The 25,184-nt window shown below is 43.6% G+C and overlaps 2 protein-coding genes across 3 annotated transcripts; both read left to right on the top strand.

Moving 5' to 3' along the window:
* The first annotated feature begins 3,111 nt into the window (after positions 1–3,111).
* Positions 3,112–15,573, top strand: slc16a5a (solute carrier family 16 member 5a). 2 transcript variants are annotated; one of them, XM_076034990.1, is made up of 6 exons: positions 3,112–3,269; positions 4,906–5,349; positions 9,830–9,973; positions 11,105–11,947; positions 13,550–13,570; positions 13,659–15,573. In XM_076034990.1, exons 2-6 carry the CDS (start codon positions 5,001–5,003, stop codon positions 13,871–13,873), a joined length of 1,572 nt encoding a protein of 523 aa, XP_075891105.1. In that variant the 5' UTR covers positions 3,112–3,269; positions 4,906–5,000; the 3' UTR covers positions 13,874–15,573. The 2 variants fall into 2 exon arrangements, with proteins under 2 accessions (XP_075891105.1, XP_075891104.1); XM_076034989.1 differs by having other exon boundaries at positions 13,550–15,573.
* A 505-nt stretch (positions 15,574–16,078) lies between these two features.
* tap2t (transporter associated with antigen processing, subunit type t, teleost specific) lies at positions 16,079–24,943 on the top strand. Its single transcript, XM_076034962.1, has 12 exons — positions 16,079–16,159; positions 16,801–17,349; positions 17,447–17,561; positions 18,763–18,893; positions 19,017–19,222; positions 19,700–19,897; positions 20,431–20,559; positions 20,666–20,851; positions 21,306–21,479; positions 22,219–22,378; positions 23,214–23,350; positions 23,937–24,943. Exons 2-12 carry the CDS (start codon positions 16,845–16,847, stop codon positions 24,117–24,119), a joined length of 2,124 nt encoding a protein of 707 aa, XP_075891077.1. The 5' UTR covers positions 16,079–16,159; positions 16,801–16,844; the 3' UTR covers positions 24,120–24,943.
* The last annotated feature ends 241 nt before the right edge of the window (positions 24,944–25,184 follow it).

The following is a 25,184-nucleotide window of genomic DNA, read 5'->3' as shown; positions in this document are numbered from 1 at the left end:
TTTCTATTTTGGCAAATAGTCAAAAGAACAGCCTGCAAAGAATTTCTAGCAATCTGGAGTCCAGATTCCAGATTCACACTTTGATGAAAGTTTCAAAATTCACGAGTAGGCCATCTGACTCTTGATGTAGAAACATTATCGGGTTAACATTTCGGCCATAGCGGTAACTTGGTGATGGCATACTCAAGTTAGTATACTTAAAATTTCAACACAGTACTACAATGTTTTTATTTACAAGATCAAGAAAAAACCTGATAGACTTAAAATAGGCAAGTTGGTTTGGACCGGTCCCTACCAGCACGTTACTGGTTTTAATGGGTCACAAGAACCCTGCATCTGGTTTTATTTGTTTTATTCTGCTGTACCACCCAGAAAGAAATTCCTGCAATTATCTTTGAACTCAGCCTGCACTAGTTTGTCTTCAGAAAATGTGCAATTTCAAGTCTGCCAAAAAAAAAAATCAAAAATTATATACATATATATAGATATCTATATCTCTGTGGTTTGGGCATGTGAAGAACATGAGAGCATGCATTGTTGTAGAGATTCCGATGTTGTGTATTGGATTTTGTCTGAGCTCAGTGTTGGTGCACAATGTATGTGATGCATGGTGGAAGCAGGGGGACGGTTTGGCTCTGTGGTCTCTCAGTGTAGGTTCCTTGCGTGGAAACGGTTGGTCTGCCACTCACACTCCTAACTCACACCTTTTGCTTTCTTGGTTGTTTTTGTATCTTTGTCCAGATTGTTCACGTAACCTAAGGACTAGCTAGCCGACAATGCAAAATAGAAAACCAATTAGACTGCAGACAAGCCCCGCCCCTTTCAACCTGGGTTTATAGAGATGTATAAACTGTGAGAAAAGAGAGGTTTTTGAAATTCATGACCAGAATCATTTTGCCAGTTATTCTGTAAACACCTGCATGCGTTTGTGAACATGCACACGTGTACACGCATTTAGAGGTATTGAGAACCTATTAATGGTTACTTTGTGTTCATTTATCAACAGTATTGATGTCAAATGTGAATATTGTTAATGGAGACTGTGGAGACCATGTTTGCAAAGCTGACAAAAAAAACTAAACATTTTCCTGGTCATTTGTCTCACTTTTATTTATTTTGTATTTTTTGAGTTTTTGTTTACCGATGTTGTTTCTCTACATGTAACGATTTTATCAAAAAGAGACAAAAAAAAAAACAAACCCTGTCTTGGTTTTTAACCATAAATTGTGTCTGTGTTTTAAAAGAAGTCTATCTCTTTATTTCTTCCGCCGGTCTTGAAAATTCATTTTCACAGGCTTCTAAAATATTGCATGAGGTCTGTTGTCTCTTTTCACGAGGAATGAAAAAGCAAAAGATAGAAACATGCTTAACAAATTTGCTCTCAACACTACATATTACATTCAAACTTAGTCATTTGAACACTGGTAATTGTGACTCACTGATATTCCATATAGAAATGGCCATGGTGTTGCCATTTAGTATAACAAGTATACTGTGAGCGTGCATGATTCTTGACACGAAAGATTGTGTTTGATTCCTCTCTGCTTGGGAGTCCGACTTCATTGTTATATTTGACTCAGTCATTCGGATCAGTGGTAGGAAATTTTTAAATAACCAGTCAGCACCAGAGTCTGGAGTTGAGACGTCCACCACCAATCCAAATCTATTGAACGGCTCCTTAACATGAACCATGGGAACCGAGTTGCAGGTGAAAGCCATTCTTATATTTCTCTAGCTATGTTACACACACACACACACACACACACACACACAAACACACTTGCTCGCTCCGCCTCCAAATTCCTGATTAATGTGATCTTTTAACCGACTTTCCAGCATTGTTCTAGTTATTACTGGTTGTTTTCAGTCCTCGCATTATGTGGGCGGCCTATTGTTTACGTCCAGGAATGCACTGCGCAGTGACGTCACACGTCAAGCTCGATAGGGTGAGGGGAGTGTAGGCACAAGGGGAGGAGTGCAGTAGAGGATGTGTATGTGCAAGTTTGCATTAAGGAAGTGGCTCAGAGGCAATGAGCTGTTCCCATATGTGAATAGGATTAGTGGTTTGTTAAAGTATGTTCTCTCTTTTTAAGATAAATTATGCATTCTACCTCACACTTCGTGAGTTAAATATTTTTCTCTAAAAGTTGATCTGAAAATCACTTTGGTGTAATGCATATGTTTACACAAAACTAGCAGTGCCAAACTTTCATTCCTCCCACTGAGTGAAATTAGTTTCCCCCAGGCGGCCTTGTTAAGATTAACTAAGTTTAAAAATGAGTTAGTCTTTTGAACGGCTCTCTGAAAGCAACAGATCCACAAGATTCGACTCCCTTCCAAGAGCCATCAATCCCGCCACTAGCAGAGAGTTTATACCATCTTGGTCTCGTCTCAATCCTTGATAATGTTTTGGTCTCGGTTGGTGCAGTCTTGACTACAACACTACCAATGACTTTATTATTGACTAATAACAGTAACAGAGTTCCTGCCCACTCTATATCAACATCAACTCAAAAGTATTCGGCTTGCTTGCATATAGAAATGTAGATACATGCGCAGCTACATCAGTGCAGATCTGTCTACTGCAGGGGTGGGCAAACTGTTTGACTGGTGGGCCACAGTGGGTTCTAAAGAGGGGCTGGATCAGGAGCAGATGGATGGAGTGTTTTGGTGACCCACCTAATAGAGGAAATATTATGGTATATGTAGAAAACGTGCTTTAATGAAAATTGAAGTTACAACGAATTTCTTTGAAGCCGCATGGGATTTAAATCTTTATTGAAATGAAATTGATAAGATACAGCTATTTTATGATTTACTTAGATTTAATAATTAAATTTTTTCAAATTCAGGGGGGCCGGATTATAAATCTTAACGGGCCGCATATGGCACACGGGCCGTAGTTTGCCCATGCCTGGTCTACCGTATGACTGTCCGAAAGAACTGCGTCTCATTCGACACATCCATTCGACTGTCGACCGAAAGTCGAATTTCAACTGTATGCAGCAGCGTGCTTGCGGGGGTCCTCTCATGCACCGATGGGGACGGGCAGCGCGGGTGGCGGGCTGCGCGCTCCCGCTCGCATCTAAAGGGGTAGGCCGCGGCGCGCACAGTCTCCTCCCACCCGGGCGGATGGACACCGAGGGGCTGAGCGGAGAGACGCCGCGACACGCAGCTGTCAGTCCCGGCCGCCCCAGCCATGGAGGAGCCCCGGCGTGAGCCAGCACCACCAGCGGACACGCGGCCCGCGTCAGCGGAGGAGAAGCGAGGTGATTTATTTTTTGCTTTTCAACTGGCCCCTTTCCTTACAGAACAGAAGAGATTCTTACAGTTCCGGCTGAGCCGTGTTGCCTCCGAAAGTCCCGCTGCAGCTTCTGCCGCCGCCGGGATGTAGACGATGTAAATGTAAAACGGCCAACGAAAGGAAACGACATCTTCCCATGTTTACAGGCGACAATTTCCGCGAGTGCGGGGAGGGGATTTTATTTATTTATTTATTTATTTTTTAAATGTAGCAAGACAGTGAGCGGTTCCGAGGTTTAGAATAAAAAATAGTCCGTGTGCTGGTGGGTTTCACACCGGTAAACAAGGGCGAATTAAACTGTCGGTGCCACGTGGGGGGGAAAGTCGCTTTAATGAAAAGGTGTCTGTTCGTACAAACCTGCACACCTGACTTAATGAGCACAACCTGCCCGCGCTTCCATTACATTCCGCGTAGAAAAAAAAATCAGGCGACTTTTACGCATCGCCCAGTGGGATGGGCTGTCCCACAGTGTGGAGGATGAGCCGCACAGCATCACCGCTGTCCAGCGGGACACAAACAAAGGCTCTCTTCCTGTTCTCCTCTGCACCTGGTGTCTCATCACAGGAATGAGAAGAAGAGAAGGAGATGATTCCAAGTCCCGTTGCAGAGAGAGAGAGAGAGAGATACTCCAAGCCTTTGCCCTCCTCCCAGTCATTGTTGTTGTTCTCACCCTGTTGAAAAACCTCTGCAAAATAATGTGTTTTGTTGATATGTGAAACTCAGTGTATTTACGGACAGAACCTCAAAAGGTGAAACCAGACTGTTTGCGCTCACAACCGTAGTTTTTCCAATACAGTGAAGCTCAATAATCCACAAGGTTTAACTGGCTGAAATATATTTTCATTTCAGATGACGCAACGTGTCGTCAAGTAAGACTCATTTGTTCGTCATCGTCTGATAGTGTGATTCACTTTAGAGACAACTGTCTTTAGGGCAGAACTTCCAGGGCTGTTGTACACAGAAGGCCTTTCATCCAGCTGGATTCACAAGTACACGTTAGTCTCATATTAGTCAGATTCCATAAATCTGTGAGACCTCTTCTTTGTCAACAAACAAGCAGTCTGATGTCAGCATTCACTGTTGAGCAATGTAAAAAAATCTTTATCTCCCTCTACACACTTACAGTTCTATTGCTTAATGCCTTGAGACACCAACCACTTAATTTTTACCTCCTGCCACTTAAAAGGCTTCTTTTTATCTATGAGCAGCTGCACATTTCCCACTCCATCAGGATAAATATAGAAAGCTGTCCCTCCAGTAAGTTTGCTGGTAGGAAAATGTGTGCTTTATCCTCAGTAAATGGGTCATGATTTGTGCAAAGAAACATTTGTGAGAATTGTTTTTTTTGTCTCCACAAGCTACACGAAGAAGTGAAGGCACATATCCACTGCAAATTTCCCTAACTTTGGATTAATTAAAACATTCTGTTCTGTTCTGTTCTATTCTATTCTAAGACCTGTAGACTGAGGCCATTGAAAACTACAGCAAAACTACTGATCTAGCTTGACAAAAATCACAAGAGGGTAAAATGCCTGCTAGCCTCCTCGCACTGGGGCTAAGCTAACCGACAACAATGCTCTGTGTTTTTAATCTCCTCTCAGGTGCCTAACAGGGCCTTGTGTGTCACAGTGACATGGGCCTCCGACGCCACTGCGCACCTTGCAGGAGGAACCTTGCCTGAACTACGGAGGACAAAATGACCGAAAGAAATGGACCTGGAGCGGCGGGAGGTCTCTCTGAGGCCTCCACATGCTCTGAGAAGGCCAACGGTGAGAAGCAGGAGACGCCTCCGGAGGTCCACAGCGGAGAGGTTGAGGAGCACCCGCGTGGAGGCTCGGCGCCGGCGCCCGGAGGGCTTGCTGAGGCTCCAGATGGGGGTTGGGGCTGGGTAGTGCTGCTTGCCACCATCGTGGTTCTGGCGCTGACCCTGGCGTTCCCCTCCTGCGTGGGGATCTTCTACACAGACCTGCAGAATGATTTCCACGCCTCCAACAGCGAGACCTCGTGGGTGCCCTCCATCATGACTTCGGTGCTGCATGCGGGAGGTAGAGTACACAATCTGTTTTCTCAGTGCTCCATTACTCTCAGTGCATCAGAGTGTATTCAGGTTTGTTTGCCGGCGAATCGTATAACGTGTTATGTATTCATTATTTTTTATTTTGGTTTTACAGTGATACAGCACAGCGCTTCCTGCTGTTGCTGTTTTATGGGGTACTGTTTGAAACCACACAGGCCGCCAGGTTGGCTGTTTTGAAACTCACACTGTGTCTTTGTTGATTTTAAAGTGGATTACACGATGAGAAAGTGCAGCCTGCACGCAACCTTACCTAAGTTTGTTACCTAAGTGTACATACACTATTCAAGACAACAAAGATGAAGGCCAATACAAATGTGAAGGGGACAGGATGGAAAATTCTAGAGCCAGAAACCCGATTCTCATTCGTACGGATGGAAGCAGCCAGTTACGGACGCCTTTGTTTACACTGATTTCAGCTGATGTCATGCAAGGCAATAGATTCTGTTAATGGTAAACCGTTTCACCTCTCTCCTAATAACCTGGCTATTTGAACAAGCTTAACTTTGTGACAACAAGGATGGGATGTAACCCGTTCAATAAGTGAATTAATAGAATAGTGGTAGAGAGAAAACCACATATTTAGATGTCATGTGATGATTGAGATAATTGGCAACTTTACAAAACTGGTGAAGTGTCACTTTAGCTCATGCTGATTACAATAAAGTCCAGTATCCCAGCGTAATAGAATTTCATGGAGTGATTCAGTAGTTCTTTTTATCAGCCCCAGATTGAGCAAAGTGTGCAATGCCAGACGTGAAAGTGAGTACGGTAAGTTATGGACAGGAGCCAGGTGTCCATCTTATTCAGTTAATATTAATCTGATACTCATACCAAAGCTGGGAGCAATAATGTTATGGATATGTGGTTCCCTCCTCTCACCACTCATTACCACACAGTACCAATAGAAAGCGTTGATCTATAAGCCAACACCTCCACCAGCAGTGAACTGCTCTGATTGGCCTATTGAAATATGATAGACAGCAGGCTAGTCCAATCACCTTTAGAGGTGTCCTGGACTTCAGTATGATATTATACTGTAAGTAATGCAAACTACAGGTCGTATAGGTGTGGAGTTCATGTGCATTGCACTTGTGCTGTAGAGTTTCTATGTGAGTGCTTTCTGTACGTTGTCTCTGGATTGTGTGTCACAGCGACAGCAAATGACATGAGCGGGTCAGCAAACGTCTCTCGGCTGCGCATGAGTTCCGACCACAATGTGGAAGTTGGATTTCACAAGTAATGCTTGGGCTAGCAAGTAGAGGCCAAGATCAGGAGTTTACCGCAACACAATTCATTTAACAGTACAGTTGAAGTGCTGAAACAATGGGAGTGGTGCATGGACAGAGTTCATATTGACTGGGGCGTGTATTCTTACAGAAGGAGAACATGCAGGCACTGTTTGAAGTGAGTTCCTGTTTACACTAGTGATTACTGAAGATGTTAAATCATTAAATCAATCATTAATTTGAAGTTTGCACTTTTAAATGTCCCTCTATTATTTTATTAGGGGACTTTATTCTATTCTCACCTTGCACCTAACAAGTTGTCATGTCTAAGAAGAGAGTTTTTGCGTTTTAAAAGTGTTTCTCTTTTACATACACTTGTAGTTGTAGTACAATACACCACAACGTGGTTGAATATAATTGTTTTAACAATGCAATTAAACAAAAGAAAAAGACCCCCCCCCCTCAAACATTTCCGTGGGTTCTTTTCTAGATGGATATGCAAAGTAAATGCAGTGCTCAGTGTCATGTTAGAGGTGTATAGCAGTGAAAGTTTAAAAAAACAGGCCCACTTTCTCATTAACAGACTTAAACAAAGACCATATTGTGAACAGCAACTGCGTCTGACTGACTGAAAAGTTTTGTTACTTGTTTCCTTCTTGGACTCAGGTTATCTGTAGTTAGTCCTGCAAACTTCCTGTAAAAAGACTCCCTTCCTTATTAGCACGTGTAATTTTCTTATCAGACCGGAAGAAGAATAGAAATAATAGAGAATAGAAAGAAGACTCTTTGACACACAGGCAATTTGGCTAAGCAAATCACTAATCCTAACTTTTTCGGTGTCTTCAGCAGATTACAGACATAGGAGTGTGGTTGTTAAAGTACAGTTAAAAAAATGTGTGATATTTAAAAAAAAAAATAAAAAATATTTGTCCTTACTAATTTTCTTACTTCAAAACATAGTTTGTGCCAGGACTGCAAAGCAGAAGTTCTTTGTTCCTGCAGAGTGAGCTGGAGCTGGGGGTGCGGTTCTTACATTTGCTGTTGTTATCATGACTGTAGGGCTGAGACAATATTGGAGGGATTTACTGGTATAGTAAATAAGAGAAAATCTTCTTACACAAACTGCCATTTTCATCTCAAAGGGCAACAGTGCACAACGACAATGACCTGATGATTTCTGTGCAGTGCAAAAATGATCTTGCATTTTCTTTTTTTAACATCCTGATGCACTGCATTGTTGTTTTCTTTGTTTCTTTGTTTAAAAATAATTTTCATATTAACTTATATCAGTGTATCAACCTCTGTGTCCCTCCATCAAATTTCTTGGTCACTTGAGGAATTTGATTGTTTTCTGTTTGTGGCGATAATAACAACAGCTTTCAACAAGTGTTCAGTCACAGCCTGGAAACTGCATCAGCTTAAAGGGACAGTTCAACATTTTGGGAAATTCACCTGTTGCTGTGATTCTTCGAGTGATGGAGATAATGGCCATTTTCAGTGCCTGTTGTCCTGAGACGCCAGCTGCTCAGTCAACCAAACCGAGGTGAACGTTGTAGGTCTGCCTCCCTCAGGGCTCATCAAACACACAACCCAGCAACTCTGAAACGGTTGTTTGGGCAGGTTGGGACCTGCACATCCACCGTGCCATCAAATATTAATGTAGCATCACAGGCAGGATTGTTTTCAATGCAAATGTGTAACAGGAACTACATTCCAGCCGTACTCACTGGACTTACTTACTTACTACTTACTGAGTGACTTCTTGTTTAGTGTAGCTAAACGTGAAATGAAGCAGCATGATTGAGTCATGGTGATTTCTTCACTAACCAAGACCCAGAACCTATTTTTTTTATTATTAGAATCAAAATCCAACAAGGTGACCACACAATGGGATACGGTGTGGACTGTGCCACCCTGCCCAGTAGTTTACTCAAGGGAGTACTTTGAGTATTTGCTTCATGTCTTGTAATGTTACATAATGATATAAATGTTTTCATATCATGGTGAATGTGCAGGTCACAACCCCAGTTAGGAGTGAGGCGGACCTGCACTGTTCACTGAGAAGCTGCTGTGTCTCCGCCGTATTCAAAGGTTCTGGGTGCATGTGGATTTATATTTTCACCTTCTCTGTTCCCACAAGCATCAGAATGAGAGGCGATCATTGGGATTAAAGCTGGTGATCATCTGACCAGTCAATCTGCAGGGAATGCTTTTATCTTCCAAATGTTCCTTCTTTGCCCAGAAATGTGACAAAAGCTCTCAGCATCGGGTCATTTTCAAGGCACTTAATACTTGGCCACTGCTCTGAGGTCTCCAAACCTGCCAGCAGGATCTTGTTGGTGGGAGAATCCTCGTGTCATCTTTTCAAAATAAGGCTGTTAACACTGATGTTTCTGTGAGGTGTTGAGGGATTTCCAAACCAGTCTGCGGAATCTGCTGTTTTCACTTGTTTCCTCAGCCCTTAACTACGAAGAGTTTTGGCTATTTTTCAGAGTCACTTGGCTTGTGTGACTCCTCAGGTGGATTTGAGGGTGCCAGCTAAATTAAGGGAACAACTGGAAAAACGGCATACCGTCAAGGCTGCCAGTATCATCCACAGGGCTGACTTCCTGCTTGGGTTTATTCCCCTCATGAACTGTGCAACCGTGTTGCCTGACAACAGCGGCAGTTGAAGAATTCACACTCCTGACCTTTAACCCACACACCTCTGCGTTCCTAAATGCTGCAGATTTAATAAATATTTTTTGATATCACCAGAAAAGTAGAGATGGAAGGAAATGCCAGCGTTGTGCTCATGTAAATATGTTTTCTAATTTACAGAAGTTCTTTTTAAAACTCGTTTATCTTCAAACATAAAATGTTTCAACCAATAAGGTCACTATAGGGTCATTGTTAATTTACTCTACGGTAGTTACCTTGATTCGTTTTGGATATAAGAAAGTGAAACATCACTTTCCTATTTCCAATTGATTATTGAACTTCAATAGTTTTGCACTAGTTTTCTTTTCATCTCACGTTTTTCTGATCAAATGCAGTTTCAATAATATAACCTGGCTAATGAACCTTTCACAAAAGACGGCGTCAAACAGATTTTTCATGCCAGATTGCAGTTTAACACGTTTTTTCTTTCCTTTTCCAGACCCACAGCAGGATTAAGTGTGACCCGTTACCCATTTGTGCTCCGGCATGCATTAATCTGAGAGCATTACGTTTGATCTCCAGGTCCGTTCTGCAGCGTGCTGGTGGAGCGCTTCGGTTGCCGGCCGACGGTTATGCTGGGCGGAGTCCTGAGTGGCCTAGGAATGGTTGCCAGCTCATTTACTCAGTCCATCAACCAGCTGTTCGTCACGGCCGGGGTTATTACAGGTCAGCAAACATTTAGTTGCTTTGTGAACCATAACCGGTTTGACCATCTGCACAGCAAACACCGGTGAAGACATTTTGGCAAGAAAATAAGAGTGGGCCGAAGTTAAAGTGGCGAAAAAACCCTCACAAGTTGATGAGGAGCAAACTTTATTCACTAGTAGAAGTTAATGTTTCCACCTGTGCAAACAGGCCGTTGTTGCTATTGAGAATTTAGTAGCATCTAGTGGTTTGAGTCCAAATGGCAACCACCTAAACGACCCCCGTCTCACCTTCCCCCTTTGGTGAACCCACTCTAGTGCTGTTTGGCACTGAGGTAACCGGTGTTTGCATTTTTAAAGCTCATTTCCTGGTATTTAACGGTTGAGTTTTCACATTGTGCGTTTTTTAATCACAAAATCCAACCTGATTAACAAAAAACATGACGTCATACATGCCGGCAACAACACAGCCCAAGAACTTTGATAAACACGTACGCTAATGGAAACCTTGAAAACCTCAACTTCCACTTGAGTTCCGCATGCACAGGTAGAAAGTAACAAAGTACAAATACTTTGTTACTTTACTAAAGTAGATTTTTCAGGTATCCATACTTTACGTGATCATTTCTTTTTCTGATGACTTTTTACTTTTACTCCCTACATCAGTACACAAATATCTGTAGCTTTTATTTCTGACATTGGAAAAATGTGCTTATTACTTTTGTACTTGAAAGTATTTCAAATATACAAATTCTGTTAAAGGTAATTAATTGATTTATTTTATTTGTTGAAGTGGAGCTGTTTGAACAATGCTGTTGCGTAGTTAAATATGTAAGTGGATCATATTTTGGAGGAATACTCTAGAGTACCTCAAATATATTCTTTCATTATTTGCATATATTTTTAGCTTGCAAAATATTTCAGAAAAGTAATGGAATCATTACTTGATCAAGTAATTATGATATAATTACCAGTCTTGCCAGAGTAATCCCTTTACATTACTCTGTTACTAAAAAGTAGTTTAGTTACAGTAGTGGATTACTTAGTAATAGATTACTCACCAACACAGCTTTTGCACGAGTCCAGGATGTGAATACTTGTGTCTCCTCTGTCCGCATGCAGGAAATGACCTTCTCTCTTGCCGTTCTCGCAGGTCTTGGCTTCTGCTTCAGTTTCCAGCCGGCCGTCACCATCCTCGGTCACTACTTTGTGCGGCGCCGTGCGTTTGCCAATGCCATGTCGTCCATGGGCACCGCCTTGGGACTGTGCACCCTGCCCGTCCTGGGCAACTACCTCCACTCGGAGCTGGGCTGGAGGGGGAGCTTCCTGGTTCTGGGCGCCGTCCTGCTCAACTGCTGCGTGTGCGGCGCCGTGATGAGACCCCTCCGACCCGCCGGGCGCCGCGGACAGCCCCTGATGAACCACGGACCCCCGCCACCCGAGGTCAAGGCCAAGGATGAGAAGAAAACCGGCTGGGCGGCGGCGCTGTGGCGCTCCCTGCTGGCCGCCCTGAGCAAGCACATGGCCTTCGATCAGTTCCGCAGCAACGCCCGCTACCGCATGTACGCTCTGGGCCTCACCTGGATGATGCTGGGCTTCGTGGTGCCGCTCATCTACCTGGTGCCCTACGCCACGGCCAACGGCATGGAGCAGGACCGCGCCGCGCTGCTGCTCTCCATCCTGGGCGTGGTCAACATCTGCGTGCGGCCGCCCATCGGCGTGGTCTTCAGCATGGCCTGGTTCAAAGGGCGACACGTGTACGTGTTCGCCAGTGCCCTGCTGGTCAACGGGCTCAGCAACGCCATCTGCTGCATCGGGCCCAGCTTTACCGTCCTGCTGGCCTACGTCATCGTCTACGGGCTGTCCATGAGCCTGGTGGGCTCGCTCATGTTCACCGTGCTCATGGACGTGGTGGAGATGAGTCGCTTCCTCTCGGCCCTGGGCCTGCTGGCCGTCATGGAGAGCGTCACGCTGCTCATCGGGCCGCCGCTAGCAGGTAAACACGCGAGCGCAGAGCAACGCCAGATTTTGTAACTCGTCCACTCGCTGGGTTGAGCAATTTGGCTCCTCGTCTGAAACCGACAAGATGCTAACAGGCGTCTCAGACTGTCCCTGAACCCTCTGAGTTGGAGCTTAATGGGAAGCCGACAAGCTTCAGAAGAAAAGTGCAAAAAGGCACGGTGCCCTCCGTGATGTCGGCACTCAGCGCAGCTCGATTCAAAGCGTCGACGAGCAGCTTTGAGGACATTGTCAGCCAGCCTCTCCAGCGCAATCAGCTCCACATCCTAGAACACAGACTTGCCTGGCAAACAAATATCGCTGCGATGGCTAGTTAGGTCTCTGGCTAGACGGCAGCTGTTGTAAACCTCCAGTGTTGTTGCAATTTCAACAGCCTCAATGCTGTTGAAATGAGGAGTACTTCAGCAAAGATCTTTTTGACATGTCGTCATCAGTTTTAAGGGTTCAGATCAGTTCCAGGAATAAACAGGGTTGTTGAGCTGCTCCAAAGGCTCAGGGCGTCTCACGCACATAGTGATAAGTTTCATCAATTCCTGGAATTGGCTGAACACACAGACCCCCATGTCATATGCTGCCTGGTCACCCGCAGCTTGGTTTTCATGTTTCAACCACAAATGAGTGGTTAGGCAGTCACATGACCCTCCGTCAGCTCTGCAGATCTTATTTCACCACCGCTTTCTATGAATACAGCCGATATCAATCGAAGAGCCTATGTCGTAGCTCCAGGAGTGATCAGATCTGTTTCTGTTCTCTTCTGTTCCGCCCAGCTTCTGGCCAGAAGAGACAAAAACATGTTTAGAGAGTAAACACATTACTGCAGCTTCAAGGCCTTTTCCCCCTTTTTGTGGCCAGTGGTGTCCTTGTTGCTGCTTGTTTTTGTTTTTTTCATTTTGTCACAGGCCCAGTGACAGGAATAGACAGTAGAATTTTGTGGCCGTTTCAAGTACAAGCCAAGCAGTAAGTGTGCTAACAACACTGTGATACTTGACACCGTGTCACGTTTATGTAACCTCACCTAGGTGTTATCAGTGAAAAGCCTGACATGAATAGTTCCACCAAGACCAGACCAGCATGGACAATTTGGAAGGTTTACTTCTATGCATAAACACATCTGCAATCAAAAAGTCCACAACAGCTTATGAAGCACGATGTAGGCAACCGGAAAGATTGACTGATGCCACAAAGGGACATGAAAACTCTGAATTTTCAATGATGAACCGCACTGCTCATTTGTCATATTCACGTGCGTTCATCTGTCAGGAATGAACAAAGTCAGTCTGCATGTTGGAGAGCACTGCCTGCTTGAGGTTTGCCACTCTGGTGCAGCAGCTTGGCCTAAAGGGCAGAGGGTCCCAGTCTCAGATGTCAGGTATGCTTTTCGAGTGACGCAACGGCAGACACAAGTCAAAACACATTCACTTGAAACTGCCCACCTCTGCCTCTCTGAGAACACAACTACTTCCCCCTCCTCCAGCCTGGGAACTAAAGCTAGTGGGGAAATCATTGATTGTCTTGATTTTTGGTGTTTCCTGGTCTGGATGTGGAAATGAACCTTTTTTTTTCTCCTCTGTCGTTGCAGGAGTTTTGGTGGACAGGACGGGTCAGTACTTCCACGTCTTCTTGGCCTGCAGTGCCGTCGTTGCCTCCGCCGCAGTGTTCATCTTTGTGTCTTTCTGCCTGCTGGACAGAAAAGAGAGGAATTCCGCACAGCTCGCGCAGCCTTCCACGCTGCCCGAGCAAGGGAGGACGTCTATTAGCGTGGCTCCAGGCTGCCAATACAGCAGTGTGCCCACAGAGGGCGACAAAGAGAAAGCCTCAGCTAATGGGGCAGACCATATCACCAGCGTCTAACGCCTGCTCTCGGATTTCTCTCGGCTGGTTTCCAAAGTATTCCATCCTGTGACTCTTTCTCACGTGTGCACTCACAGTGGGATTGCGCCACTCATCCACAATGCTGTTAATCTGATCACAATCATTTATTACAGATTAGCTGCAGTATATCAGACCTAGAAACCAACAGCATCGTTCATGGTTTGCAGGAGGGCTTGGACTATAGATAGTAATGTTGGAATAGGTCAGCTTCAGTTATAAAATAATATAATATTCAAAAATCACATGTTCACAATAAAATGTTATCAGTAAATAGGGGAGTTTATATGTTGACCAACATGGGCTGTGTTTAGCTCTTGTATATTAACTAGCAAGCCACAGCCAACTTTATTTCATAAAACAAATATTTTACTTAACATTCACTGGCCCTATTATATAAAATAAACTTGTAAACTTGTAAAATTATATAATTAATATAAATGGATTATTATAATAAACACACACACTTAATTTGAAATACAACTATTACCTCAAATTTGTGCTCTTGGCTTGTAGGCAGTCAAGACACACCACCTTAATGAACTATTTATTCAAACAAGCATGGGCGTTGCAAGCAATTTTGGGCCTGATCATGACTGAAAACCCATTTTGCTGCTCTAATGACAGTATCCGCTCGGGGCCCCTTATGACTGCGGGGCCCATAGAATTGTCTGTGTTTCACCCCCTTATCGGTGCCCCAGCAAACTAGTCAACGCAAAAACAATTCTAATGAAATATATCAAAATGAGAATGTTAAAAAATTTAAATGAGACAAAATCTAATTTTGATGGATTTTGGGGAGCGTTACATCATCACACATCTTCATCTACACCTGTCCTCATCATGTCCCTGCCGTTGCATTGAACGGATTCACAGATCAGAAACTAGTTTGGTTTTCGGTCATGTTCAGACTCAGTGTGAACGTGACGCTAATTAGCATTAAAGCTAAAGCCAGACATATAGCAAATATAGCTAAAACCAAAGATAAGCTCACATCCCAGCTATCACACAGTATAATGACATCAGTCAGCAGATGCTCTGAGTATTACCATGTTTGAGGAGGTGCCTTCACAAAAAAAACCCAGAAAACAATCACATTAATTCTTTATTTCTTCATCCTCATCATCACCTAGTCTTATATTAGACTTTGTTTTTGAAGGCATGCAACTCGTCATGCTGGGCATGTTGATGAGTTTAAGATGGTTTGCATAGAACTAATGACAGATTCCAAGTAAAAAGTTGAGTCTGTCACTTGAAGTCGGAGGCAGAAATGTAGTTAAAGTAGCAATCACTCTTTTTCATGGTTTGAATTTTTGATTCTCTTAACAAAACAAGCAGTGCCTTTATGTCTGCCAGGTGTTTCCTAGACACAGACTTAGTGTGTACTCTTTTTGAGGCATGGAAGCATTTGATTTATTTGTGAGTTGAGAGATTTACACAATATGAATACATTTAAGGCACTGGGAAGAGACCAGCTCACTTGGTCAAGCTTATATGCACCACACTTTTGGTGATATAGCAGAGTAACCAGTGAGTTGCAAGTGCAAGTACGAACAAAGCTATATTTCAGGTATTAGCTGTTATCACAAACCATTAGCCTCTCAGCATGAGAGCATTCACTACTTATCTTGTGAGGCTTCCCTTCTTCAAGGCCAAGTTTTATCTTGTGAAATATTATATATTCAGTATTTGTAAAATGATCAGGGAAGAAAAAAATAAATGATTTATTCTCAATTTTGTCTTGTGTTTTTGGGTGTCACTGCATTATTAACACGTTATGAACTGGGAAAGCTACTCATTTAATTCCCCCTCAAATATCACATGGGTTGATTGTTTCATGTTAAGTGTAATGCTCAAGCAGTACGTCGACTCCTAATGACTTTATGATTGAATAGCCTACGTGTGTACACATTTGCTACCTAAATATCTAAAAAGCAAAACAAGACCCATAACTTTAACGTGTGACACACTCCTGATAATGGCGTGACATGTTCAGTACAGAAATGTCGCTTTCCAACAGAAAGAAATACAACGCCATCTTGTGGTCATTGCATGAAATGACTGCATTGTTAAACCTGTAAATAGTGAAGTAGTGAATTGCTTTACATATATAATTATAAAATGAAGAAAGGGAAATAAAAGCGGCACCCATTGAGGATTGACGTCATAACATGGGTATTTATGAGGGCCGACGTGGTTGGTTAAACAAGATACATCCTTGGGTCGGTGACTGTCTGCTCCTCCCAACTGAAAGTGAAAGTGAAAGAGACGGCAACCAACCTGGAGCGCGCGGGACAGGCGGCAAACGTCATAAGACACGGTAAGGTATCCAAACCAGACATTATAGCGTCAGTATTTTCGACCGTAATGTGCCACTACCAAATAATTGTCAAACGAGCGTTGCTGACCGGCTGCTAAAACGATAAAGAAAAGATTCTAGTGCGCGAGATGATGCCTCCACAAGCTAGCAGCTGGGCATTGGGGGTTGATGCAAGTATCGAGGCATTATGACACGTAATAAACTGCGCATTTCCATCGGTTTGTATCCGCAAAATGTTGTATGTTGAGTAATAGAGAAGAATGCCTCCGTGTCTTTGCGGTCGGTCAGCTGTATGTGGATAGAGACTAACTACTGCCAAGCCACGGTGAAAAAAGCAAACAGTGCTGGATCCTGAGCCTGTTCACCTAATTTAACCTCAAATCAAATTCACGTTAGTGACACTGCCTGTATTGTTTCTAATGTACGCAGGAAAAACATTCATGTTATTTCTGTTTTAAAGTGACCGTATTTGCTGTATAATATTGGACATGCGGAGCTTTTACATCAGAGGGCGCCCTGGCTCCCTGCTGCTTTTTGTTTTTAACTTCAAAAGAAAATTGAAACAAAACTATATAACATGAGAAAATACACATGTTGCTCTCTACTGATGAACTTTAACCAGGTCTTTTGAATTATTCCAGGATCAGATTCAGCCTGCTGCTGTGTGGCTGGTCAGCAGAGCGGAATGAACAAGGTGGTGGTGTGTGGACTGGGCATCCTGCTGGTGGATGTGCTGCTATGTTCAGCGCTGTGGACTGCACTGGTGCGGCTGCGGTGCTCCAGCTGTGCTGGACTGGAAGGTGTGTGGGCCTTCAGTGCAGTCAGGTGGGCCACTCTGCATTTATTCTCCTCCAGGCTGACAGACGGGAAGCCCAGGACGGTACTCCTTAAGTTTGTAGCGCTCCTGTGCCTGCTTTCACCCACCTTGGAGAGCGGACGTACCCTCATCGGGGCTCCCTCCAGGCCTGGGAGTGGACCAGTTCCAGGCCTCAGCGTGCTCCTGCAGAACCAGGCGACCTCGGTGCTGGCTTGCGTCATTTGGGAGCTGGGGTTCAGCACCGATGGAAAGATGAAGAAGACCAACAGCAAAGTGAATTCAAGCCAACTTCTTCTGAGGTTGCTGAAATACTTCCGACCAGACACGCTGTATATTATTGCAGCTTTCACATTCCTTATCATGGCTGTCATCTGTGAGTCTGAAGTGTCTTGTTGTGTTTTAAACATCAGCCTCAGTGTTTCAAAGCTCAGAGTCTAAACATAACACTGTGACTCCTTTTCCTTCAACAGGTGAAACATGCATCCCATTGTACCAGGGGAAGGTTATTGATATGCTTAAGGGGCAAGTTGATCGATCCAGTTTCTGTTTCACCATCGGACAGTTGGCGCTGGTGTCTTTTGGAAGGTAATGACTTAAAAAAAAAATACTCTCTGCGAACGTGTTGGGCTGTCAAGCAGTTAATTTTTTAATTGTGATTAATCGCAGAATCTTCATAGTTAACTGCGATTGATCGCAGTTTGAACAGCATATGTAAAACTCTGTTATTTTGCATTTCAAGGCAGTTTTAACCCATTAAAGTAAAATATTTCTTTACATAAATCGGCCAGAGGCGCCGACTACGGGTTTATAAAAGGGACAAAAAGGCTTGCGCTGGGTTCACACCAGATGCGGAAGTGCCGTAGCCAGCACACTCTGTTGCTCTCTTTTTGTGTGCGTGTGTTTGTGCGCGTTTTTTTGTTTTCATCTCTCACACTCTTATACTAGATATTGACAAATAAATGTACACAAATATGATTGCATTTGTCATTCGTGGTATTTTATTTTGAAAATTTATTTTATTTAGAAACTTTACCGGATTTACTCGTGTTTGAGTGACTTCCTGTTCGAGCTTCCGCGGCGCTTCTGAAACGGGACGTGGTGTGTACCCAAATGCAGCACAAACAGCGTAGTAGAAATTGCAATGAGGGGGTAGGTGTTGGATCAGGAGCAGGCCCGAACCAACAAGGGCCAGGGAACAGGCAGACAGACACCAGAGACGCAGAGGCTGTAGACGTGGTCGGGGGCAGAAGGCTGGTCGGGTTGCCGGGGAGCTGGCGGTCGAGGCAGGTCGGGGACTGAAGGCTGGTCGGGTTGCTGGGAGGCAGGACGTCAGGGAAAAACAGGGTCGGAACCGAGAAGGCAGGAGGCGGATTACCAAGAGCGGAAGCGGGCAGGTCAGAACACCAGGGAAATCCAAGCTGGATCGGGTCAGTGCCAGGCTCGGTCGACAACGGGTGATCAGGCAGAGAACCGCTGGAAGGTCTTGCATGAGGACAAAGAACAATCTGGCAAGGAATGGGTGTGGAGCAGGAGCATATATACTGAGCTGATTGCAGATGAAGAGCAGCTGTGAGCACAGGTGTGTGGAGTGGAGTGGCTGATGAGGTGGGCGTGGCTGGCATGCTGAATGGAAAAGTACTGTGACAGCTTCTGCTTCCGGTGTGAACCCGGCTTCACGTTTGAAATGTGATTAAAAAAAATTAACGCGATTGAAGGATTGCACTTAACAGCCCTAGTCTTCATTTTCATGCATTACAGTTTGTTTTTAAATGTCCCACCTTGGCAGCGCTCTGTTCTCTGGATTGCGTGGAGGGACGTTCATGTGCACCCTGATTCGGCTGAACCGGAGGCTGAGGCATTTGCTGTTTCACAGTCTGCTGCGGCAGGAGGTGCACTTCTTCCAGACGACAAATACTGGTAGGCAGGCAGGAAGGCGGAGCCTACTACAGCGCATTGGGATACACAAAGATCATAGGTTGACTCACAACACACAGCTTCTGCCTTTCTCCTCCTTGTTCACTCCTTCTTGTCATCACCCAGGAAAGCTCTCTGCTCGCCTGCACTCCGACGTGGACCTGATGGGTCGCATGGTGGCCCTGAATGCCAACGCCATGGTCCGCAGCGTGGCCAAAACCTGCCTGATGCTGATTTTAATGCTGAAGCTGTCCTGGGAGCTCACTGTCATGACCCTCATAGAGATGCCGCTCACTGCCATCATACAGAGCAAGCACATAACCTTGTCAAACGTGGGTGTGATGAACAACTTCTGACTGCTTTCAGAAACAAACTGTTCCAAAAGAAACATGCACATGGATCTGAAAGCTAAATAAGATTCCCTCACTGCATGAGCAAAAGGATATACAAAATATTTTATTTATTCATTTATTTATTTTAAACAGGTTTTAGTGGCTAGTTAATGGTATCTCTAACACACTCTTTGTAGTTACTACAAAAAACAATTTGATGTGCCCATGAAATGGTTTAGCATTTGCACTTGTTGGATGCTGATTGTTTGAGTGCACCATGTATAGCGAGCAGAGCCATCAGGCTCTTTAACACAACACTAAGGAAGAGTGGGGATATGATTTTATTGTTAATTATTCCTTCTCAAAGCTTAATTTCTTTCAGGATAAGGAGGATAAGTATCTATCTATCTATCTATCTATCTATCTATCTATCTATCTATCTATCTATCTAAGCCTTTCATGTTCTTTGTCATGTAGGAGATGAGAAAACAGATCCAGGACTGTCGTGCTCAGAATGAAGGCATCGCCCTCCAGTCAATCAAATCGATTCGCACAGTTCGCAGCTTCAAGGCCGAATCAGAAGAAATGCAGAGGTACAACAAAGCTCTGGAAGAGCTGCGTGTGATCGAAACACGTAAACAGATCTACAGTATCACGTTTGGCATCATTTTCAAGGTGAGATGTTCTTGCTGGTGTAAATCTGTAGTTTTGTGTCAGAACAAGGAAACTCGTTCTGTTTTCCAAAGTGTGGAACTGAAAATAAAAACATAAAAAACAACATTAAAAACATTTTTACTTTTTAAAAAATATTTGTATACAATATACAAATATATAATATATATAATACAAAATAATACATTGAATATGTGTTTAATATTTTATTTCAGAATTGTACTCATAAGCTTATATGCATTGAAAGATTGAAAGTCTACTTCTGAGACGGTTCAGCTTACAAGTCATTTGATGCACATTGAAAGAAAGGTCATAAAGGTTGAACTGCAGTACACCATGACCTCTTATCAGCAATATATCAGCAATGATGTTCTGAGTTAATTTTTACCAAATATTTTCAATGTGTGTGTCAACTGAATTCAAGTATATTTTATTCAACTACGTTCCCAAAGTGTTAATTGTGTTTGTATTTTTAGGATTATTTATGTCAATGTGAGTTAAGTCTCTGTCGTCTGTTTTTTTTTTCTTCTGCGCAGGTGTTGAAACTGATAATCAGAGTATTGACGCTGTTAGAGGCCCGGAGCCTCATCTCATCTGGCCGCCTCACCATCGGCACTCTGGTCTCTTTCTTCCTGTACCAGAAGCCGATGTCAAGGGGTTTAACGGTGAGCTCGTGTTGCTTTGCAGCGCTTCAGTTTGAATTGTAAAGATATCCGCCTCGTGATACTTCGTGAACAAGCAATATTTATTTTTTTCCTATTTTCATCACAGGAAATATTGCACAGCTACGGAAACACGGCCTCTATGGTTCAAGTCATCGCCACAGTGTTCGGTTACCTCGACAGGAAACCAGAGTGTAAGACGGCGGGAGAGTTTGCCCCTGAGGCGCTGGAGGGAAGAGTTGTTTTTCAGGATGTTACCTTCACTTACCCCTCGGCAGATAAGCCAGCGCTGAAGGTAACTTTTTGACAATTTCGGATATGATGTTGATTAAATGCAGAACACGACATGCCAGGTAGAGGCCTCATTATCAGGGAAAACTGTCCCAGATAGAAATGTCAAACATTGTTTTCCATTTCCATCTAAGAAAGAGCCAATAGGAGATGTCAATTGGGAGTGTATTGGCATTTAATAAATAAATATATATATATATTAAAAAAAAGTGCAATTAATTTGCGATTAATCACAAGTTAACTCAGGATATTATGCAATTAATCGCGATAAAAAATTTGATCGACTGACAGCCCCAGTTCATATACACCCATTGGCGACCCGTAATACTCATACGTGTTTGGGATAATTTAGTATGTGGTCCTTGTGGCGCGTCATTACTCCATTATCTGACTGTCTGTAAAGACTTTATTCTGTGCTTTTTGCCAGGTTAACTTACTCGCTGTTGTGTCTTTTACAGTCAGTTTCCTTTGAGGTGCAAGCGGGGAAGTTGACAGCGCTGGTGGGTCCTTCCGGCAGTGGCAAGACTTCCTGTATTAGCCTCATGAAAAGGCTGTATGAAGCTCAGGAGGGACAAATCCTCTTGGATGGGAGGCCACTGCACCACTACAGAATCAAATACCTACAACAAAAGGTACAGCCAACCTGCTGGAACCAAGCAACTGCTTCAGTGGGAACAGTTTTGTAGTGCAAGTCTTCCACTGCCCTCTTAATAAACATAACTAACTGAATTCTTAAACTTTGCACTACTAATAATCTATTTGTACTGTCTTGCTGTGACCGAGCCCATACCTCTCATGTCTCCAGGCAGTCACTCAGAGCATTTTGTAAAGATCATTGTCGTGGACGCTGCTGATCAAACACTTTTTTTTCTGTATTTGTTCTGTAAAGAAACCAGCTTGTCACATCAATGAGCATTGAGTGATACAAGGTGTATTTCTAGCATCTAAACTCATCTAACTTCCTTAGCTAATATCTGTGAACCTCTCTGTGCTCCTCTGAAATGTTAGCTGATCCAGCCAAGGCCAGCATTTTAATTTTTTTTCAAGGCACAGATGCCACAGTCTGTGTTGTAGCTGCTTCACTGGTTTTAGTCCAGTTTGGCTCTCGATTAGCTTGGGGCCATCTTCTGCAAAAACACACTGCTTTTCTGAACATTTCATCTTTGACTTTTTTTTTTTTTTTTTTTTAGCAAAGTAAAGCTCCTTGTCTATAGGCATAAACAGTGCAAAGAGCAGTTGATTGTATGAGACAGTCCACTCATTTTAATTCATCTCTGCATTTATAAACTGATGTTTTTTTTCTTGTCACGTTAACATGTTGTTTGAAATGACACCCTTTGTGGCCTGTTGCTGCGCCCTGTGTGTTGTCAGGTTGCATTGGTTTCCCAGAGTCCCGAGCTGTTCTACGGTTCGCTGAGATACAACATTGAGTACGGCCTGAAACACTGCACCCTCGATAAGGTGAAGGCAGCCGCCAAGGCGGCCAATGCAGACGCCTTCATCTCCGAACTGGAGAACGGATATGACACAGGTACAGACGTGCACACGCCTCACATTCCTCAGATCCACTGCAAATTCATCACAGTTACTCAGGGGATGATGGGTCAAATGCGGAGGACAATTTTCGCATCCTTCGGGATGTGACAATCACTGGGACAAAGTAAAACATCTCTGTGCTAATACACCTGTGGTTGTTATTCAGCGTGCTTTATAAACAAAGCGGGAATAAAGTGAAAACATTCATTGTACATACATTATATACAAATTAGATATTTAGATTGTCGAAAGGTTGTTGGTTCAAATCCTGCTCCATCCCAGTCTGTCGTTGTGTCCTTGGGCAAGACACTTCACCCTAAATTGCTCCCAATGGGGATGGCAGCGCCTTGCATGGCAGCTGCCACCCATTGGTGTGTGAGTGTGTGAGTGAGTGGATGAATGAGCGGCCATTGTAAAGTGCTTTGGGGTACCGTGAAGGTACTGGGAAGCGCTATAGAAGTGCAGTCTATAGATATATTGTTCATTATATTAGGTATGAACCAATACCAAGTTTCACAGTACATTTGTCATATACATACATATACAACTGGTATCTGTGTAGTGGTATCTGCACTTGCCTTACGAATAAGAGTAGAGTACTCAACTCCGGCATCGGTACCAATACCTGATACTGGTATCGGTATCGGTGCATCCCTACATTATATATACGGTAGATAGATGAGCTTCATTCCCAGTTGTGCAACACGGAAGCCACTTAACAAGTGCAAACACACAAGCGTACAAAGTCAGGACGTCAGCTTTCTAACATTCCTTGAATGCTCACCGTGTTGAACGACGCCTCCCTCCTGTGTGCTGCTGACTTTGGGCAGATTTGGGTGACTGTGGGGACAAACTCTCCAACGGGCAGCAGCACTCCATCGGCATCGTCAGAGCGCTGGTCCGAGACCCGCAGGTCGTGGTGCTGGACGAGACAACTGGCAAAGTGGACACTGAAGTGTGGCATGCCGTGAGTAAAATCAGTCTTAATGACACTTGAGTTAATCCCATCATCAGCAACAGCCCTCTCACCCTGCAGTGATAATTTCCTGTTGTAAAACTGACATTCAGTACACCACTAGAGTTTATTGCTATCCCTCCAAATACGGCTGAGGGTTGGACCCAACGAAAGCAGCGCCTACAGACAGATTTGCTATCTTGGGAAAAACACCCTGCCCTCTTATTGGAGTCACCATAAAATTGAGGGTGCAGATACTGAAGAAGAAAACAATAACTTCATGTATTTTCACCTCTTGTGCAGTTGTCAGGGTCAGTCAGAGATATTTTATGGGTGCTTTTGTCATCAGTCCATGTATTAATGTCATAGAGTGTATTAGATATGATGTAATTGTTGTGTCAACTACACTATAACCTTGTTATCCAAATAGATTTGACACAAAAAGGGGCCAAGAAATCAAGAAAATCAAACATTCCCAACTTCTTCTATCAAACACTTCTTCTCTCATCTTCAATGTCCAATGAGTCACCTTGTTGATTATTGTTAGCGCAAAGGCAGCCGTCCCAGTGAACATGCCCTTGTCCTTGGTGTGCCTCAGGTGCTACAGGAGGTTTTGTCCCAGGGAGGGACAGTGCTGGTTGTGGCTCACAGGCTGAAGACTGTGGAGATGGCGGCTCGCATCATCTTCTTGGAGAACGGGGAAGTGATGGAGGAAGGCACGCACACTGAGCTGCTGGCCAAGCGGGGGCGCTATTACGACTTCTCTCAAAGCCACGAGTAATGTGTGGGAAGTTATTTATTTTTTTCACTGTCCCTGACGCCATAGGGGATTGTTTTTTATGCTACTGAGCATCAGTGACAGTGTGAACGTGATAGTGACGGATCCCAACCGCTCCACCACTCCACCATGGGCCTGAGGCTCTTCTGTTTCTCCCTGTGTGTGTGTGAACTCCCAACTGGCCTTAGGTTTGAGTGCAAATTGTTGTTTGTTGTTTGTTTTACTTTCTTTGTGGCCCTGCGATAAACTAGTAACTTATCCAGGGGGTAACCCTGCCTCTGCCTCAAGGCAGCTTGGATAGGTTCCAGCAAATCAACTCACTCTACATATATGCACACGCACACACACACATATATATACATACGTGTGTGTGTGTGTGTGTGTGTGTGTGTGTGTGTGTGTGTGTGTGTGTGTGTGTGTGTGTGTGTGTGTGTGTGTGGCACAGTATTGATTGCAGTTGTATAAGATCCCAATTGGTTGGAGGTAAACTGAAAACTAAAACACCTCAAGAGTGAATTGCTGTTTTTTTTTGTTTTGTTTTTTAACTTTATTTGTATTTTGTTTATTGTAACATAGTACACCATCTAAAAGTGTTCTAAATAGCTTCACGAATGTCAATCATCAAATTAACCTTGAATGAACATAAATATTGGAGTAAAAAGAGCACTTTTAAATGGTTTTAAGTGGGATTGTAAAAAATGTTTTATCTAATGACTGAATATTTTCAACTGAGTGACAGAGAGACACTTTTTGTATTCAATGCATTTGTATTAAATGAAATGTGCCCCTCATTTTAATTGTATCACACTCAAAATACAAGAAACAAATACCAAAATCAATATCTAGACGTACCAAAAACACTGCAAATCAATAAATGACCAGTTAAAATGAAAGGTGCTACTAATGAGGATCTTTAAATAATGCTGTAGCCTCTTTCCTGATACTTCTCTTCAGAGACCAGCCGGAGTGGATGTCACCCTCAGTTTGCATGGCAGGTGGGCGCTGTTTATCTTTTGGGCCGTCCTCATCACCTGCAGAAGATCTTCTCCCTCGTCTGTGGTGCAGGTT

Source organism: Nelusetta ayraudi, unplaced genomic scaffold (assembly GCF_046127955.1).
Source record: "Nelusetta ayraudi isolate G7.1 ecotype Tasmania unplaced genomic scaffold, CSIRO-AGI_Nayr_v1 ptg000042l, whole genome shotgun sequence".
NCBI lineage: Eukaryota > Metazoa > Chordata > Actinopteri > Tetraodontiformes > Monacanthidae > Nelusetta > Nelusetta ayraudi.
Note: the sequence above shows the minus strand (reverse complement) of the source record. Positions and strands in the feature narration are given on the sequence as shown.